This window comes from Gordionus sp. m RMFG-2023, chromosome 2 (genome assembly GCF_954871325.1).
Source record: "Gordionus sp. m RMFG-2023 chromosome 2, tfGorSpeb1-WG-v2, whole genome shotgun sequence".
NCBI lineage: Eukaryota > Metazoa > Nematomorpha > Gordioida > Chordodea > Parachordodidae > Gordionus > Gordionus sp. m RMFG-2023.
The window spans coordinates 7,902,281-7,923,564 of NC_088776.1; the positions used below are offsets into that span (position 1 = coordinate 7,902,281).

General features: G+C 26.1%; 2 protein-coding genes across 4 annotated transcripts; both read left to right on the forward strand.

Moving 5' to 3' along the window:
* The first annotated feature begins 1,683 nt into the window (after nt 1-1,683).
* On the forward strand, nt 1,684-4,445 carry LOC135924042 (piggyBac transposable element-derived protein 3-like). The gene is made up of 4 exons (XM_065459089.1): nt 1,684-1,861; nt 2,083-2,868; nt 2,919-3,573; nt 4,267-4,445. Exons 2-4 carry the CDS (start codon nt 2,095-2,097, stop codon nt 4,443-4,445), a joined length of 1,608 nt encoding a protein of 535 aa, XP_065315161.1. The 5' UTR covers nt 1,684-1,861; nt 2,083-2,094.
* Nucleotides 4,446-10,908: 6,463 nt separating this feature from the next.
* Nucleotides 10,909-20,350, forward strand: LOC135923762 (uncharacterized). Of its 3 annotated transcripts, none has more exons than XM_065458692.1 (8): nt 10,909-10,984; nt 11,228-11,377; nt 12,988-13,205; nt 13,717-13,874; nt 16,949-17,046; nt 17,306-17,460; nt 18,414-18,585; nt 19,786-20,350. In XM_065458692.1, the coding sequence occupies exons 2-8, from the start codon at nt 11,240-11,242 to the stop codon at nt 20,002-20,004; spliced, it is 1,158 nt and encodes a 385-aa protein (XP_065314764.1). In that variant the 5' UTR covers nt 10,909-10,984; nt 11,228-11,239; the 3' UTR covers nt 20,005-20,350. The 3 variants fall into 3 exon arrangements, with proteins under 3 accessions (XP_065314764.1, XP_065314762.1, XP_065314763.1); XM_065458690.1 differs by having other exon boundaries at nt 10,922-11,170; XM_065458691.1 differs by having other exon boundaries at nt 10,922-11,170; nt 12,991-13,205.
* The last annotated feature ends 934 nt before the right edge of the window (nt 20,351-21,284 follow it).

Sequence of the window (21,284 nt, forward strand, 5' to 3'; positions counted from 1 at the left end):
ATAAAAATAAAATAATAATAGATTTTATCATGAAATATTTTTTGCAAACAAAAAAAAATATTTATAAGACAAAAATTTTTGTTAAAAAACCTTTAAAAATTATTTAAATTAAAAAATTAAAAATGTTTTTATAATGAAATGGGTTTTTTATTCAAAAAAGATTTTCCATTCACTAAGGATACTCATAAAATATTTTTAATCTATATCAAAATTGTATTAAAAATCTTGCATGGTAATGCTTAAATAAGTTTTCAATAAATCCACTATTTTTATAATATCCTAAATTGTTGATTTGAATAGTTTGTAAATTTTGAAAAATCAACTGAATTTAACATATTATTAATTTTTAAAAATTAAAATATCAAGTCAAGCCTGAATTTTGATATCTATATGATATATGTAAAAATAACATAAATAAACTATAAATTTATGTAAGACGCCATCTAGTGAATACATTTTATAACAATCTTTAAACATTTTTGAAAAGCATTTTTAACATACTATTTGAAAAAGATAATGTTGAATACTTAATATATTCATAAAAATTTCTCTTTTTCATATTCATAATAACTCACTTTTGAGGGTAATTAAAAAAAACATTATTGTATTTTAACAAAATTTAGAAAAAACTTATTTTCAAAAACTAATTATAAAAATAAAGTATTTTCAAAATTAATGGAGTCATCACGTAATCTTTGGCTTGATTTCAAATAACGATATTTATCAAGTAATTTTTGGCTTCAATATCATGTTATAGTTTTTGAAATTATACTTGATCACATGTGATTGTGAAGAAATGGTAAATTTGGTACAAAAAGAAAATAAAATTTATTTTATGTTTTCTTTTTATTATAAACAAATTATTAAATTACAATTTTGGGGAATTAAACAAATTATGCCAATAAAAGGGGAAAAAAAATTTATCAATAAAAATAACTACCCCAGTCATGCGAATCACCAGGCTACATTGTTATTCTTTCCATAAAATTAGTTACAATTTAAAGGCAACTTCTATTTTTTTCTTTTTCTTCTGCCGCACAAATCACAATACAATAAATATAAGGGTTAGAAAAATTTTTTTTTTCACCAAATGTTATCGACTAGTAAACTCCCCTCTTTTTTTTGTTATCTCGATCAAAAATATTCACTTTTTTATATATGTTATGATGCACCATGATAAAAAAAATCATTCACCAAATTGATACTGTGTTAGTACCGAGAACAAAAACATACCATAAAAAAAAAACTTTTCTATTCATTAAAAAAAATGACTTTATCGACACTATCATCTGGCAGACAAAAAAAATTTTCCTATTCTTTACATGTTCATACCAAACAATTTTTAACCCTTGTCTGAATTGAACCATAAAAACTTGTCTATATTGAACCATAAAAACTTGTCTATAATAAACCATACTAAACCGATCTATATTGAACCATTAAAAAAACTGACCCATACTAAACTGGTATACACTGAACCCCGAATAGCAACCATTTGCCCTTCATTACTTTGAATATTGTCATATACATATCAGAATTAACGGTCGACTTCTCTTCCTTTACGGTTAAATCAATCCCTTCTATTTCACAAATTTTATTTCGAGCATTATTAGCCATACTTTTGTTTCCAGCCTCCTTTAACCCTTTCGGTCGCGGTAGTGCAAATATAAAACCACCTTTTAACCTTTATATCTTCTAAAGGAGTTGATCATATAAAATGAAACCACCACGAATATATATTAAAAGATATTCTTTTTCATATGTTTGTGGAGGAGTTATTTTTTAATTTTTTTTTTCGCGCCTTTATTTCAAAATACGTTTTTTACGGTGATTTTTCTTAAAATTCCAATTTTAATTATAAGTAAGTATATTTATCAAATATTTTTAAATATATATATTCCTCACTATTTTATCTATCTTTCTAATATTTATTTTTGCTCAAATAAATAATATTTATATATTATTTTGATCTTTTTAATGTGGTATATTAAACTAACCACTGCCACTTAACAACAATATTTTTAATATTTATTTTTTTAAATAATTGATAAATTTTGCCAACTCATTTCGCAATAATTTTAGCTTGTTATATATATGGATGATTATCTGGACATTCCATCTGAAGGTTCTTCGTTAGACAACTCATCCACTGATTCCGAAGATGATTATGAATCGGATACACGTTACCAAATTGATAGTGATGATTATGAATCGGATACACCTTATCAAATTGAAATTGATGACAATTCTGAACAAGATGCGTATGATCAATCTGCTACAAACCATAATAATCCTATCTGGTCCAAGAAATATTCTTCACAACCAGCATTAGAATTTGATAAAATATCAGGTCCAATATCATCTTTAAAAACGGACCCATTGTATCCATCAGATATATATAAGAAATTTATTAATGATTCTCTAATAAATACAATTACATTCAATACCAATTTATATGCCCAACAAAAAAATATTAAATATCAACCAACTAATCCTACAGAAATAAGAAAATTTTTATGTCTTCATATACTCTTTGGAATTAAAACTATGGCAAATTACAAAGATTATTGGAGTTCTAAACCAGAATTCCATGACAATTTTGTTTCATCCATAATGAAAGTAAAACGTTTTATTTGGCTTATGGCCCACATCCATATAAATGACAATATCTTAGAACCATCGAGAAATGATGAAAATTATGATAAATTATACAAAATAAGACCATTCATTGATAATATCCGTTCCTCTTGCTTGAAATATTTTCTTCCCTCGGAATATCAAGCAATTGACGAAGGAATGATTAGGTTCAAAGGCCGTATAGGATTTAGGCAATACATGCCTAAGAAACCCACGAAACGCGGTTTCAAGGTAATGTGTAAATTTTGTCATTATTTATTTCGGCTAAACTATATTTTTAGGTTTGGATGAGATGCGATAATTCAGGATATATGAATGATTTTAATATCTATGTTGGGAAAAATAAAGAGGTTGAAAGTAATCTTGGTTATAATGTTGTAACAAAGTTTTGTGAAGGACTTCAAAATCATAAAATATTTTTCGATAATTATTTTACGAGTTATACTCTAATGGCCGATTTAAAAAAGAAAGGTATATATGCTAGCGGAACACTAAACAAAAATAGGAGATACTTGCCCATAAAGAATATGGAAACAAAATTAAAAAGAGGTGAGTTTGACTGGAGAAGTGACAAAAATAATATAAGTATAATTAAATGGCGAGATAATCGTGACGTATTTATAATGTCCAATTATATTGATCCGAGATCAGTGGATACTGTGAAGAGAAAAAATAAAAAAGGGGAAGTTTTTGACGTAAAATGTCCAATAATGATAAAGATGTATAATAAATATATGGGGTCTGTTGACCATTTCGACCATTTAAAGTCTTTATATGAAATTTCGCGAAAGTGGCGAAAATGGTGGCTACCAATATTCTTTTGGCTGATAGATGCGGCGATTATCAATTCATTCATAATATACAATATTCTTACAGATAATAAACTCTCATCGAAAGAATTCCTAAGACAAATAATTGCTAGCGAATTGGCATACTGTAAAAATGTTAATAGGGATGATAATATTCATAATGATAATAATTATATATCAATGCAAAGAAAAAATAATAAACCTTATATCCTTCCAGAAATTAGACTAAAAAATTCAGCTCATCAACCTCAGGCAGGAACCTCACGAAGGTGTACCTTCTGTAGTACAAAGTTAAATCCCAGAAGAACAAGGTGGTCGTGCAAATCATGCAACGTACCACTCTGTCTAAATAAAAATAGAAATTGTTTTGAAAGTTTCCATAAGGTGTCAATGATATGAATTTAAAACCACCAGGGAGAGCCGCCATTTTGAATTTAAAAAACTTTTTTTGTGTGTTTTATATTATATTATATTAGAATCAATAAAAAAATTAGTAAATATCGTGTTGCATCATATTAATTTTATGAGGGAACCTAAAGGGTTAAGGCCGAACTATTCTGTATTGCAAAAATATTCCAATAATTATTGAAAGGACCCAGCTTGACAATCCAATCCCAGCCCATAAAGGTCTCCAAATCCTTTTTCACTACCCATAAACCTAGGAAAAATGTTGTATAATTATGAATGACTCCCAACTTGGTTTTTCCCCAAACCACTATTTTAGACCTTTCAAATTGCCTGACACACATAGATTCATTTCCAAGTTTACCCCCAGGCCTATAATTATAATATTTTTTTTTAGTCATTATTGAAATGCTAGCACCGGTGTCGAACAACATGTCGACGTCTCACGAGTCAACTCTTACGGTAACTCTCGGACAAGGACAAGGTTCAACTAATCTCACAGTCGATCAATATTTATTTCATTCGAAACATCAGTTTCACGAGAATTTACATTTGAACATAAATTCAACTCGGAATTTAGCGGTTCTTTCATAATATTCCTAATTTTTTTTGCAATATCACTGGGATATTTTTACCATTTGAAAGTATTAACATCCCTTTTATGGGAATATTTAACAATACCCTTAGGATATTTTTCCCATTTAAAATGATTACAACCTTTACTATTTTTAATTTCATCATCATGATTAAAAAAATTTCCATCACGGCTTTCATGAGAATCATCTCTCATTTCAGCATGGTTATACAATTTATTAATATTTCGACCTCTCGGTCTCCTACCCACTATGTGATTACACCTGCATATAGTCAATTTTTGGTACAGTTTAGGCTACATGTCCCGGTTTGTTACATTTAAAACACAAACGGTTATAATAATTTGATTGTAGCCCCTCAAATTCGTGTTAGTACCAGAAATCTTTCAACATTAGAATTTTCTAGTATCGGTTTCCTTAAAGGAGAACCTTAACGAAAATTGTTTTCTTTGACAACACAGGTCTCTAACTTGTGGCCCTTATAACCACAGCGGGTAATTTTTAAATCTTCAATGATTTTCTTATTCCCGGAGAAATCATTTTTTCCTTCGCAAATATTTTTCCCATTTGACCCCGTCTGACCACATATCTGGCCTTTTATTAGCATTACTATTCGAATTAATCAATTTATTTATATCCTGATATATAATCTTAATTACCTATTTTATTTCTTTAAATTCTTGGAGGATAATTACATATCTCTCCCCAATTTCCAAACGATCATCGTTATTACATGTTAACGTTTCTACCATTCCTGGTCTGCCGGTCTTGATTTCATTTAAAACCACATTTAAATTACTTTCCAAGATCTAATTTTTTTTCCAACAATCAGCTGACACCGGAGTGTCTTTTTTCAAATTACCGTATACCTTGGTTACAACCAAGGTACATTTTCCGAATAAAAATCTTACAATAATTGATAACCCATATATTATGACCAATAATAATATTGTCACTAATGAATTATTTAAATCAAATTTATCGATACTTTTATACAACATTTGGTACATAATACTCGGATACTCTTAAAATTTATTAAACAGGCTAGGCTCAACATCAAAATTAAGCATAAAGCCCATCGCTTTATATGAAAATTTATATTACTTTAAATTGCCGTGTTAAAAACAATAATTTCAGAATATTAAAAAAAAATTTGCTTTTACTTTATACAACCTAATCAATCTAAAATTTTATCCTACCAAATTTTAAAACTAATTAATCAAAAATATTTGTGAATTAAAATATTTTAAAAAATTTTGTTTTTTTTTTACCTTTTATTACCAAATAACTCCTGGATCTCGTATCCTAAGACTAACAAAATTTAGAAAAAACTTATAATTATAAAAGTAAAGTACTTTCAAAATTTATAGAAGTACGTCCAAAAACTCAAAATAATCTTTATATCTTTATTAAAATAAAATTTTAGCACTAATATATAAAAACCTTTGAATCACAGAAGAAAAATCTTTTTTTTTGAAAAGTTAAGAGAAAAATAATAATTCAATTCATTTTTGAAAAAAACGAAGAATTAATTCATACAAAAAAAATGTTAAAAATTTATTCACAAAAAAATGATTGACATTTTAATAATTTTATATAAACAAAAAAAATATATTACGAACTAGGACATATTTATTTTTCAACCTTATTATAAATGTCAAAATTTATGAATGACAAAATTAAAAAATTTCATATATTTTTGAGATACAATGTGGAAGCAAAATTTTGAGGAAAAAATCTTTGAAGATTAATTTTTTACGAAAATTTTTTCGCTAAAATAAATTTGAGCTTGCTCAAAGAAGATTTTTGAGCAAATTAAAAAAAAAATTTTGTTAAAAAATCTTCTATGATTATGATAAAAAAATTTTTGTAATTTTTTAATATACTAAAATCTTTAGTAAGAAAATCTTTATTATAATAAAACATTTTTGATCCTAAAATTTTTTGTTCAAATATTTTGTGATTTTTTAAAAATAAAATTTTTGAGATATATGCTTTTATTTTATTTTTTGATCTTGGAAAAATATTATTTTTTATAAGTTGTAAATGTGATAATTTAACGATTACATATTTTTTAATATTTGGTGTTTTGTCATAATTAATGTTTTATATTTAATGTAAATTATATTAGTGGCATGCTCATCTCAAAACCTTTAATAATTTTTTAATTAAAATAAGCTAGTTGGGCATGTTTCAAGATGGTTTCAGTGTTTGTAAAGGATATAAAGGTGACAATTGTCATAATCGTTATTCTTGAACTTTTTTGAGTTTTTTTTAAGTAAATAAGTAAAAATTATGTTAAATTAAAATTTCAGTAGAGGAACCATAGAAAAGTGACAATTGTCATAATCGTTAATTATCAACATTTTTAAATTTTTTTAAAGCAAATAAGTAAAAATATGTTTTGTAAACATGTTAAATTAAAATTTCAGTGAAGATGTACCATAGAGAAGTGACAATTGTCATATTCGTTAATTATCAACATTTTTAAATTTTTTTAAAGCAAATTGTAAACATGTCATAGTGAAACGAGTGTTAAAAATCAACTAACAATAAAAGGGGATAAATATAATAAAATTTTATTTTAATTTAATACATATTGAAATTAAATATGGACAAGCAATTAATTAACAAGATTAATCGTTTTTAAATTAATAAAAAGAAATTATGTTGTAAATATAAATTTGTAATAAAAAATGGAAATTTTTTTTTGATCTTCTTTGAGAATGTTCAAGTAAGATTTTTGTGTAAATTTTATCTAAAATTCTAAATCATTTTTTGTAAAAAGTCTTTTTGATATTTGAAAATATTTTAGAATTTCTTAAATGTAATCTATTTTGAAATTTTGCACCAATTTATTTCGATAAAAATATGATAATAACTATAAATTTTTATAATAACTTCGATAAAATAATTAATACATAAAAAATATAATTATAATTTATCAAAATATTCTTTTGTTCCACGAATTTGATGATGGTACCTATTTAGTAATTAAAAGAGTTAATATTATAATTATTAATACAAATCAATTAAAAGGATTACCAATCAGTTGCCCGCGATAACCCAACTCCAAATAATTTTGCATGTGATTGTAAAAGTTAGTAAAATCATAAGGAATAAATTCATGTAAGAGCTGAATAATATTCCCAATAATTTCATCTCTTGAATTAGGGCGGGGATTTATTGCTCGATATTTATTTTTCAAGACTACAAAAAAATTTTCGATGGGATTTAGCTGAGGTGAATATGGTGGTAGATATTCAATCCTATCTTTATATGCATCAATAAGATGGCTTTTATGGATAGATGCATTATCCATTACAATAATTGCATCTGGTGGTAAGACACTGATAAGCTCTGTCATAAAATCACGGAATAACAACCCATTATAAGCTCCTTCGATTATTTTATAATGGATTACCCCTCCAATTCAAATTGTACAAAGTATGCTTACATTTTTACCCTTAGAGGATGGAATTTTTATTACTGGACGGACATTGTATGGTTCCCAGGCGTAGATTGGTACAACGTGCAAGTTTATTCCAGTTTCATCTAAGAAATATAATTTTTCTCTTGGGGTATTTAAGATCTTTACACAATAGATTTGACGAATATTGATTGCACCAGGAGTATTTCTTCTATCAAGCTCCTTGCCAGCTCTTTTTTTTTGACCAACCTATATTTTTTATATGTTTGCTAATTGTTATTTTCGTTCTTGGACTACCAGGAGGTAAATTTTCTATTATCTGCTGGATAGTAAGAGTATTATTATCCATCAATAAATTTATGATGAGTCTTTCAATTATGGAAGTATTTTTTTTTTACTTCCTCTTTTTTGAATATTATATTCTTTTAAAGGTTCTCCATTTATATCTGGGAATGTGTCCCGTCTAAATTTATGAACTGATACTGTAGACATTTCGAAGTATTTTGCAATGTCTTTAATTTTCATCTGTTCTCTTTCTGGCATTGATAACATTTTACTAACTATATCTATTTTTTCTTTATTCCAATATTTGTGTATTCTTTTTGGTCTTTGAATTCTCGACGAAGATTGGGAGTTTTCATTTAAATTGGAAAAATTAATATTACTATTGGATAATAAAGATTCTATATTAAACATTTTTTTTTATTATTTAAGAAAAATTTAAAAAATTAATAAATATTTTTTTTACTTATTTAAGAAAAATTTAAAAAATTAATAAAAGTCTAACACATTTTTTTATTTTTTATTAAATTTCCAACACAACGATTAATCTTGTTAATTAATTACTTGTCCATTTTAATTTCAATATGTATTAAATTGAAATAAAACTTTATTATATTTATCCCCTTTTATTATTAGTTGATTTTATGGTACATCTTCACTGAAATTTTAATTTAGCATGTTTACAAAACATATTTTTACTTATTTGCTTTAAAAAAATTTAAAAATGTTGATAATTAACGATTATGACAATTGTCACTTTTCTATGGTACATCTTCACTGAAATTTTAATTTAACATGTTTTCAAAACATATTTTTATTTATTTGCTTTAAAAAAATTTAAAAATGTTGATAATTAACAATTATGACAATTGTCACTTTTCTATGGTACATCTTCACTGAAATTTTAATTTAACATATTTACAAAACATATTTTTACTTATTTACTTAAAAAAAACTCAAAAAAGTTCAAAAATAACGATTATGACAATTGTCACCTTTATAGCCTTTACAATCACTGAAACCATCTTGAAACATGCTCAACTAGCTTATTAAAATTAAAAAATTTTTAAAGGTTCTTAAATGAGTATGTCACTTTTATACTTTACATTAAATATAAAACATTAATTATGACAAAACACCAAATATTAAAAAATATGTAACGTTAAATTCTCACATTTATTACAACTTATGAAAAATAATATTTTTCTAAAATCAAAAAATAAATTAAAAGCATATATATCAAAGATTTTATTTTTGAAAAATCACAAAATATTTGAACAAAAAATTTTAGGATCAAAAATGTTTTATTATAAATAATAAAATATCACTAAAGATTTTATTATATTATAAAATTACAAAAATTATTTCTCAAAATCATTGAAGATTTTATTACAAAAAAAACATTTTTTATTTTGCTAAAAAACCTTCTTTGAGCAAGCTCAAAATTTTTTTTAGCGAAAAAATCTTTGCATTTTTTATCTTCAAAAGAGCTATGATCTGTGAAGATTTTTGAATTTTGAGCAAATGTTAAGTTCGCATAATTTCAAACACATTTTAGACTATTTTTATTTGATAACCATGTTGTGATATTTTACTATGCACCCCCCCCCCTCCAAGCCCGCAGGACACTAGAGCGATAAGCAATAGTGTAATCAATTGATCTTTGTATTAACTTTCATTTGATATCCATATTGACATTATATATATAATTAATCCGCCTCTTACCCCCCCCCCCCCAACGATTATCCTGGTGACATTAAACGTTGATTATCAATGTGATCAATTTGTCTTTTTTATTAGCTTTCATTTGCCCATGACAAGTATTATGTTTAAAAAATATACCCCCTCCCTCTTATCACCACCTACTCTGATGACATATATTGTCGTGTTTCCATATAATCAATTTAACTTTTTATTATGACATGATATTCTTACTGTTGTTAAACGACTTGTTTTGAGCCGATTTTTAAAAACGGCTAACTCAATATTTTATCCAGAAAAATATTATTCTAGCCTGAAGATTTTGCTCATAGAGGAGCAAAGATTTAAACATATATTATCAAAATCTCGAGGCTTAAGCAAAATATTTCTAGCTAAAATATTGAGATAGCCCTTTAAAAAATCGGCTCAAAACGAGCCGTTTAACAACACTAGATATTATGTTAATAAATGTACTCCCCCCTATCTACCGCCTATGACTTGAACCAGAGAGCATAGAAATAAAACTAAACAAGCGCATAAATTAATTTAACTCAAAAAATTCACTCGTTAATTTAATTTTAAAAAATAAAATAAATTAATAGCAAAAGTCTTAGCCATATAGTATTTCTTATGAGAAATTCAAAAAATAAATTCCGAGAGAATCAAAATTTTACTTGAAAAATCGTCTTTGATTTAAAAAAAAATATCTGTGAAATTCAGTATAAATTATTTACTCTAAGTAATTTTGTAATTTGTAAAATTGGCTAAAATTTTGACAATAATAAACTACGTATAATAAATAGAAAATATTTAAACATATTTTTCCATAATCGAGATTCCTTCAAAAACGATCAAATGAGGGTTAAGGGAGGCCCCAAATATACTTCTATAGCCCCTTCCCATCCCATTTGCTAAATCCTAGTTTTATAACTATGTGATGGTCACATAATGTGACCATCTGTTATGTCAAAATTTGATTTAAGTATACTGTCACATTATCTACTTATTTGATAGAGAAGGTACATCAATCATATGATTTTATCAAAACTTACTGAATTTAAATCGCATTTTTTTAAAAACTATCATTTTCATAAACTTTCTCATATTCAGACATCATACTAACATAAGTTTTGCACATTTTAGTACAATTATTATGCTTCTATGCCCTTTTTCAAAAATATGCGGATATAATTTATTTATTAATTAAATATTCTTTTAATAATTAAATTAATATTGCATCTTTAACCCTTGTTTCTTATCACGTCATTACTTCGAAACCTTTGCTCACACTTATGAGAAATGTAACTATAAAAGTTTAAATTTTAATATTTTTATACAATAATTAATGTTTTTTGTAATATTTTGAAAAGATATTTACGATCATGGGTGATGTCTTGGATGAAATTGAAAAGCTGTTTACCCATTTTGACTCTGTGGAATCAAACAATAAGATAAATCCATATGAACTTTGCCATAATATAAAATATCTGGAAGATGATGTACAAAAATCAACTAACAAGGTAGATTTTTAAAAGATAAATATTTTGATTTTTATGGATAATATACCAACAAATATTTTCTTTTACCCCCCCCCCCTCACCCCCACCCACCTTCCAGTTTTCATATTAGACCCACAGAATGGTCATGAATTAAAATAGCCAACATCTTTATAATTTTATATATATACTATCAATTTTTAAAATGATATAGCAGTCATTATGATCTATAATTTTGAACAGTCATTTTTTAATAATATAACCTGTTCACCCACCTGTCCATGTTTTTTAATTTACCTACCCCGAGTTTTAAAAAATTTAATTTCATAACTTTGTAAGTTAAAATAAAATAAATAAAGCACAAAATTATTATCAATAAATATAACATAAATGTCTGTGCTCATTTTTCTTAAATAATATTTCAAATTCAATTGCCTGTCCATTGTTTAAAAAATATCTACAACCTATATTCTCATCCATTGCTATTTAAACTAACCCTCTCATAGTATGATTGGGGTAAATCTTTGCTTTTGGTTTTATTTTTATTAAAAAAATGAATTTATATAAACTAAAAGATTGACACAGTTTTCTTATTCCATATCTCCTAGTTTTTTTAATAAAATAATATTTATTATTTATTCCATAGCCATATTATATCATATTTTTTTGTTTATTAAATTGATTATATATAAACCTTTCGAATCTAAATCAAGTTCACCAGTATCTGGGTTTTAGATAACATTAAGTAGAAATGCATGATATTTTGATTCCTTTGTGTATCACTCATATTCCTATAATTTATTTTAAATTATCATTCCATTTTTATATATTTTAAATAGGATGTTAATATTCAGCAGGCTTGTTAATCTTTAAATGGATCAAAATCACAATCTTTTCACAATAGGGATCGAAATCCAAAATAACCTATTTTTTTAAAAAAGGATCTCGATCCTTTTCTTATTTTATAAATTTATAAAGAAAATTTATGTTTGATGCAAAATTAAAATATAAAAATATAAATATAGTGCAAATTTATTGCAATAGAATAATATATTTATTTATAATCAAAATTAATCTTTAAATATTGAAAAATAATTTCATATATCCACATCTTTCTTTAATTAAACTGTAATAAGTCAATGAAGTTGCCCAATTCAATCAAAAACAATTATAAGAATTATCAGATTTTATTTAATCAAGAATAGACTTGCAGATTACAAATTACAAAAAAAGTTAAATTGAAAAAGTATTAATTATCAAACTTTTTTGTATTTCCTAACCCTAACCCTACTTTTTATACTCTGCTTGGATTTTTTTTTAAAATTATCATTTCTAAATAGTTTGATTATAATGTAAATTAGTTCAAAGAGAAATTTAATATGATACACCAATGAATGCTTTAATAATGTATAGGATTTTTTCAACTGGTTAGTTGTTATAATTTATAAAAAAATTTACATGGCCCCCCAGCACAAGTTTCTGCTTTTTTAGAGCCAGTTCAGGAGCTATTTTTTTAAAACTGTTTTTACATTTGATTCCCAAAATAAATAATCAAATGTTTTTTTAAAAAAGTGAAAGGGAAAAAAATCCTGAAATATACTATAAATGCATATTTCCTATTTTTTATTTTAAAGCAGCCAGAATCTCCTACCTCTGACAAAGACTTAGAGGACATAGCAAAACTTTGTTCAAAGTTCGATTCTAAGCTAAATCTCAAGTCCAGCAAGAACGAGCTGAAATATTGGTTTGTTATCATGTCCCATAGTTATAAATTGAAAGGAGCAGCCTTGATTTCTAGACTACAAGATTATGCTCTATCGGAGTCGAAATTCACAATTTTTGACCCAACCATGTAATAATAAATATTTTACTCAATAGATTTGATTAAATTTATAAAAAGATGGAAGATTTTATTGTATAATATTACATTACAAAGTACAGCCCAATATGGACCGATTTGACCGAACTTGTGTTGGTCAGGGACGGAAACCTCAGCCCCGGTAATTGCGTCTTTATTTTAACACTTTAATCCGGGCTGGGCTTGGATCCTGACAAAGGTTAAAATTATATTGTTTTCTTTTGAAGAATAGCACCAAAAATATTTATTTGCCCATTGGTGCTTATAATTTTTTTTGTGTTTTCTGAAATATTCTTCTTCAACAGTTCAATTAATAAAATCCTGAATGACTTGTTTTTAAAATAAGATTTTGGGTAGTGCACTCAGTACCTTGCAAAAAATAATTACTATGGATCATAAATTTAATAAATTTTTTCGCGGATCTGGCACAGGCTGAGTAGCTTTGGAAAGGTTTCTAATAAACACTATGCTTAGCTATTTTTTAAAAAAATGTTTATATAATTAGATCATACCTATCTACTTTTGAAACTTCTATCGTTATCAAAGAAATCGAAAATTACAGTTGTGACATGAACATAAATTATCAGATGTTTCTAATTATCTTACCCGACGACAAGTTATCCATGTTTAGCACTTTAAAAAATACTACGTCTAACACACTAAGTTAATTATTAGTTATTTATATTTTTATGATTAAAAATAGGGATGTACCGATATTTTTTATCGGATCGGGCCGATATTTCACCTATTATAAAATATCGGTTATCGGCCAATATTATAAAATTTGCCGATCCGATCTGATATAAAATGGCGTTCTTAACAAAAATAAAATGTTATAAATTTTTTTTAAAAAGTTGTATCTAAAATCATTTATTTTTATAAATAAAATCGAAATCCATATTTTTTTAATAATAATTAATTAATTAATAAACATTCTGCAATATTGTTATTTTTTTGCGCATTCTGTTTATAAAAGTGTGCCATAATCTCTTCAGAATCTGTTTTTAGTGAAGCTGGTGATATTGACAGTAGTGATCTGCATCGGGCCTAATTTTTCAAGCTCGGCCCGGCCCGAATTTTTTTTAAAAAAGTTTTGCCGGCCCGGCCCGAACCCGAAATTTATTTTTAAAAAATTTACTGGCCCGGCCAGGCCCGAATTTATTTAAATATAGAAATTAATTTTTATAATTACTTAAAATAAAAGACATAGGTTATATAGCGTTTAGTTTCAATAAATTAAATCAAAAATTTTTATTTTACATAAAAATTTTTATATAAAATTGATAAATTTAGATATATTTAATAAAATTTCCAAAGTCCGACCCGGCCCGGCCCGAAATTTTTTAAAAATATTAGGCCCGGCCCGAACCCGATTATTTTAAATAGAATTAGGCCCGAGCCCGTTCGGGCCGGGTACCGGCCGGGCCTAACTTTGCAGATAATTGACAGTTACCATCGCCGCAGCCTGATTTCTGATATTATGGAAATTTTGATATTTCTAAAAAGAAATCTTCAATATATTAATTAAATATTATTTTAAATATTTTATTTAAATTTCATAATATATTTGTTTATTACTTATTATGTATGTAAGATTAATTTTGTTACTTTTTATATAAAAGTGATTTATAATAAAAATATTTTATATACTATTAGGCAATAGAATTTAATATAAACTATAACTGATCATTATAATATATTTAAATGACATAAGTTATGGTATAATTAAATTATAGATGTTATACTAATAAAAAGTAGTATATTACAAATTAAAACCATTGGTATCTTTACAGAATACAAAATTAGATATGATATCGGATCGGTTATCTGCCGATATCAGTTTAATATCTGGAATATCGGATCGGCCTCCAAAAAGTGGTATCGGTACACCCCTAATTAAAAATATATCTTTCTATTTTAAATATTCTCCTTTAATAAAGGGCATAAATAAAAGGTTTCCGCATCATTATCTACCCACCGGAAAGTTAAGGTCTTAAATATGTAAATCTTTAATTTTTTTATTACTGTTTTTGAGTTTGGACGTACTCTTAAGTGTTCCATTCAAGAAACCCTTATAGATATTATAAAAAGTGATTACTACTTTTTCTAAAAGAAAAGAATTACATAATTTTTAATGGTTAAATTGATAATATAATTAGTAGATTTTAAAAATATTTCGGTTTTCACTGGGTTGGGCCTAAAAAATTTTTAAAAATTCGGGCTGGCCGGGTTAGGCTTAAATTTTAAAATACTATATCATTAAATTATGTGAAATAATAGATTGATTGATATTTATTAGTCGGGCTGGGCGGCCAATTAATTTTTATTTCTGGTCGAGTTTTTTTTGGAGACAAACATACAAAAAATTTATGCTAGAGCAGGCTGTTCTGTACAAATTTTTTTTTTAATTTTCAGGCCGGGCTTGAATAAATAGGAATTTGACTTGTGAAGAAGGTAATATATTATTTACTAAATGTTAACATTTAAATATCATAAATGGAGGGATTTATTTTAAGAGGGAATTACTGGAGCTATTTTTTAAAACAATTATATATAGTATATTGCCAATTTTTTCCCCAAGGGAGGAATGCCACTGCATGGGCCTAAAAAATAATTGCAATATTTCCAAAAATAATTGCCAGTATATTTATTTTATCCTTATTTCACGTCAATCAACTTACAACGAGAATAGGTGGGGTAGTTATTGTGCCAGGTTATTATAATTTTCGATTTCCTATGGGACAAATATATTTTTTTCTAAAACCAATCTTATGAGCAATGTTAGCGTTTTAAAAGGCAATAAAGATAGTGAGGAGGGGGGGGGGGGGGGTAGAATGTCCGATATGGGACGTAAAAATATCTTAAAAATTATTTTAACACTTTTTAAATTAGAGCTAAACTATAAATTTTTATATAAAAATTAAAACAAATAATGAAAAATTTCAAAAAATAATATTGGTAAGGCCATTTCTAGAAGTTTTTGATTCATGCAGCCATTTTTTTTTCTTATTTCCAATCTTTTGTATAATAATAATAATTTTTTTTTTAATCTGTTGGTCGGAAATCTTCCTAATGTCATTTAATCGTTATTAAAAAAATCAACATGCCTCAAAAACCGCTTTGAAAAAAAATGTTCTGCCTGGAAAATGGCCTAATATATTTAAGATTTTCCCATAAGGATTGTAGTTATAATTTGAGGGTCGGTTGCGGACCGAACCGGCTCTTGGAGATTTTTTACGGTTCAGTTGGTAAAATATATTTTGTACAAAGTTGTTGTCTAATCATCAAGTTTAAAATCATTTTCGAAACTTGGCCCTGACTTAAGCCCCGTAAAAAAATTTGCACATTTTGTCTGGCCCGGATTAAATACCTCTTGGTCTGCGGGCTTTGGACTGGGCGGTACCTATCCCAAAAATCGGTTTTTTATCCCGAAATGGGTAATATATTTAAAAAATAATGGCACAGCTACCCCAAGTTATAGAGATACCGGATATTAGATCCGTTGAATATCTTGTCTCTTCCAAGAGGAGAACCGGATATTTACCAGTTCTTAGAGAGAAAGAAAGAAATATATGTTTTCTCTACACTTAAAATCAGGGGTCCTGAGCAAAAACATTTTTTGCGTTTCCTGTTCCGTCATGTTGGTTATGTTTTCTAGCTTAAAAATTTATCGATTAGAAATATGAAAAGAATTATATATATACACTTTAAAGAAAATTTTTTTAAACTTTCAACAGTACTCTCTCAAATAGTGTTGGAATCAACAGTGAATACTAATTTCCCACTTCATAATATAGTTCCCGCTCTCATTAATAAATCTAGAATTGAGGCATATGTGAGTAAAAGTATTATCACTATATTCTCTTTTATATGTATAATGACAATATTTATCCTTCATTTTTTTTTGAACTCTATGGCTCGCTTTAATTCGTCGAGTTTAATATTTTATGCTCTATTTTAGCTATTTATTATATTTTTTTTTGCTATTTTTCTTTCTTTTTTAACAAAGAAAAATAAAACATTGGTCAATATATATTATAATTATATGAAATAAATTTTATTTATTTTTTATCCTAAAATTTATTTATTTCAAGAGTAATTGTTTATCGGATCTAAAAATTCTTTACCCGCGCCAACTTTTAAATTTCTGTGATGGCGATTCCAAATCGGGCGTTATAACCACCCCTCATACCCCAAAATATTTATGTCGCAGTGGTACGGGTGAAGTTCGCGGAAATCTACTTTTAAAGTAAGATATATTCATATTTATATAATTATACCCTAAGCATTTTTTTTTCAGATATAGTTTATGCTAATGTGTTAAGTAGGATTCATAGTGGGACCCGATCCTACGCCATTTAACAGCTGATCGATTTTTTAAATCTGTTTAATGAGATAAAAAAATTTTTATTAATATTTTGGTAATAATAATTCTAAATATTATTGATTTTAATAATGGAAAATTGATCTCAAACGATTTTTTTTTGAAATCTCTCTGATGCTAAATCCTATCGTATCGGTACCCATACGAATCCAGCCTTAATTTTAATGATAAATAGAGGATACACGATATGTATTTAAATGCTAGGTATTGTTAGTTGTTACCACATTACTATGCGTGACAAAGATGTTTTTTGATTATACATTTTAAGTTTTGGTTTTAGCTTTACGTTTATACTAGAATGATTATTTATTTATTTTTAAAAAATTACGATTTAAGTAAAATTGATTTTGAAAGATATATATTTTACCAAACTGTAAAAAAATAAGATAAAGAGAATGTTCTTGATAAAAAGTGATTTAAAATTATAATTATACTTTAGTTTTAATAAAAGTTAACATGAAATCCTAAGTTCCAAGGGTTTGTACTGGTTAGAATCATTACTAAATAACCGAAAATAAATACTAAAAATAACAATTCCACCAAATACTTAAAACAAACTAAAGTAGGGTATCCTAGCTTAAAGACTGTTTAGTCTAGGCTAAAAAGCAGTTAAGTATCTAAATTAAATCAAAGGAAACGACCTTAAGGTGAGAAAAGTTAGGAAGTAGGAATTATTTTTATTTATTTTAAATTACAGCAAAATTTAGTAAAATCTCTTTCACTGAGTGTTTTTCTTTTACTACCGATTTTCTAGGGATTTTCGGTCACTTTATTATGGCATAAATATAATTTTTATCTTATGGTTTTTTCAAAAATAGAAATTCTCCCGTTCGCCTAAACTACGAAAAATCTTCTTTCCTCAATTGGCCTACCTATTATGCCGGCGATGAAGTTAAATTTTCTATCAAATTCAACCGTGCCAAAACACAGTTTGCTGTATACAATATCCATTTTTCCGTTGAAAATTTCAAGAACTCTATAAGATATGAAGTTTTTTTTTGTTTAAATTTAATTTGTTTTTTTAAAAAATATTTTATATGAAATATTTTACGTCATATTGATTTATTCTGAAAACTATAAATCCTCATAAAATTTCAAATTATTGACCATGATTTTTAACTAACCCTCCCCCCACCAGTTAGTACGAATTCGCGGTGAAGTAATTATACTTGAATAACATGTCATTTTTCAATTATTATTTTATATAACATTCGTTTACCAAACTATTTTGTTATTATATTTTTGTGTTATTATTACATACTTTATTTTCATCATATTCTATCAGGTGAATTAAAATATATTTATCCAATATCTATTTAATTAAATAGCCTCAAATTTTCAATATTTAAAATCGTTTGCCAAATCTTAAATTGATGGAAGACTTATCAAAACGACTTTCCCAGTTTAAGTATTTTTGGCTCTTAAATTCCTAGATATCCCACTTCCTCGGCTAGCAGTGAAAGCGCGCTTTCAGTAGCTGGTAGAGCCTTTTAAGATAGGAGAACTTGTTTAAAGCCTGTCAACTCCTCATTATTTATATATTACAATTATTCACTATCCGATACTATTGATAATGATATTGATATATATCATTATATCATGCGCATTATTTTTATATAATCGCAGTAATTTTTAAATTTGATTGTATTTCAACTTTTTAAATATTTAAACTGAACTAAAGGTATATGTTTCCAATATGCAACTTAATATAAATATTATTATGGAGATCAAATAAACTTTTATTTAAGGTAACACACTTATTTTTTAATTGTTTTTTGTATAAAATTCACACTCAAATTTTTTTAAATTTAGTCGGTCGGGTTGGAAAAAAATTTTGAGCTGAGGGATATATATATATTTATTAATTAAGAAAAGATAGAGTTGATTTTTTTTTCATAATGCTAATTTAATAAACATTTACTTAATATAAATGAATGTCGGTCTAAGGTCTTGCCATTGTAAACCGGTTTATCCGATTCCACTTTCAAAACCCGGTTGAGTTAGCAGTTAGGTTTTAACATTATTAACATGGTTCTAACCTTAAAGGGGGTTTATTTCTAACAAACGATGAATAAGAAAATAAAATAAGAAAAATGAGGTCAACTTTGATTCTTTTATTTCTGGAAATAAGAATTTTATTTTATTATTTTTCATACTTATTAATATTTAATTTTTTTTTAAAATGTAAAGGGTACCATTCAAAATTACAAACCTCGAAAACACGGTGGAATTTTTACAGTTACCACACCTGGAAGATATTGCTACAAGCCTGTGGCTTTCAAGATGAACGAATTTATTTTACCCGTGGAGGAAAATGATTTTTTTGTCGGTTCTCGCGCTCTATATCAATTTTCTATTATTCCTATGCAACAAAATTATTTGAGAGCTATAAGAATATGCAAAAATTAATAAATATATATGGTATTATACATATCAATAAACGCGCATCATTTTTATGTGAACTTAGCATAATATTCATTTTTAAAAAAATCATTATGTCATTATTTTCCCAATTTGAATAAGCAGGATATGTTATCAAAAAATAAATCACTATTTATTTGAGGAGGGGCGAGGGTGCTATGTGACCAAAACATTTTATATATAATACTATTTTATAAATCATTGATAAATGCAAGTACAAATAGTATAATGTAATATTATATAATTTTTAAAAGAAATATAGTTTATCACAAATCGAACTTTATTTACTTCAAATTTATTGTTATTTTCATTTTCAACATAATAGTTTTTTTTTCCAGCGTAATTTAAATTCTGTATTATATCTTTAAATTTTTTTTAAAATTTAATACATTTTTATACGTCTTTTGTTTAAATTTATTTAAGAAAACTAGTAGATAATCTTATAAGTAAAGTGCACACGTTAAATTTGTTATTATGAAATCTTAAATTATATGAGCAAATTCGTGATTGATGAAGCTAAGACGAGATTTATATAACATCCAAAGGAAAAATTTAATAAGGACATCAATGCAAAGTTTTAAATCATTTTAAATCAATAAATACCCTTAAACCATTCAAAGGAGTGTATAAGAGTTTTAAAAATGTTTAAACCTCGTTTTAAATGCAAACGAAAGTTTTATTCGCATAATCCTGTTTAATGATTAATGGTGACCAGATTTTGTAGGACATTCAATTGGTCAATTAATTTTTTAAAAATTAAATCTGGCCCTTATTATACCAGCATGGTTATCATCTATGAGGTGTATTTAAATATACAAGTTAAAATGAAGGACAAAAACACGAGACACCATCATGCTACTTATTACTTTTAAATTTGTTATAATCTATTACATATGACTACTAATCAGTCACATAGTAAATTTTCTGACATATTTTACCGCGTAAATTATTTTGGCGCGAAAATTTAAATTGTATCTTATAAGTAACATTCTTTTTATATAATCAATTTTTTAAATAGAAATTCTTATATTTATTTAAAGTACGAGTATTTAATGTCAGCTGTTCCCTATATTTCAAAATTGACATTTTTTATAATTTTTAATTACATTTTTTCAATATTAAACTTTGATATTATTTTTCAAAAAAATATGAACCAGATAACTAAAATATTCCTATATTCTTTTCCGTTTTTATATTTAAAAAAAATTAATTAAAAATTTTTTAATCGATAATATATGTACGTTACATATAAGACACTAAAATGATTT

Coding starts and splice junctions, on each gene's coding strand:
- LOC135924042 (XM_065459089.1), top strand. CDS start 2,095: ATGGATGATTATCTGGACATTCCATCTGAAGGTTCTTCGTTAGACAAC. Junction 2,869..2,918: donor CCACGAAACGCGGTTTCAAG/GTAATGTGTAAA, acceptor CTATATTTTTAG/GTTTGGATGAGATGCGATAA. Junction 3,574..4,266: donor TGCTAGCGAATTGGCATACT/GTAAAAATGTTA, acceptor TTGAAATGCTAG/CACCGGTGTCGAACAACATG.
- LOC135923762 (XM_065458690.1), top strand. CDS start 11,150: ATGAGAAATGTAACTATAAAA. Junction 13,206..13,716: donor ACAATTTTTGACCCAACCAT/GTAATAATAAAT, acceptor TTATATAATTAG/ATCATACCTATCTACTTTTG. Junction 17,047..17,305: donor AATCTAGAATTGAGGCATAT/GTGAGTAAAAGT, acceptor ATTTATTTCAAG/AGTAATTGTTTATCGGATCT.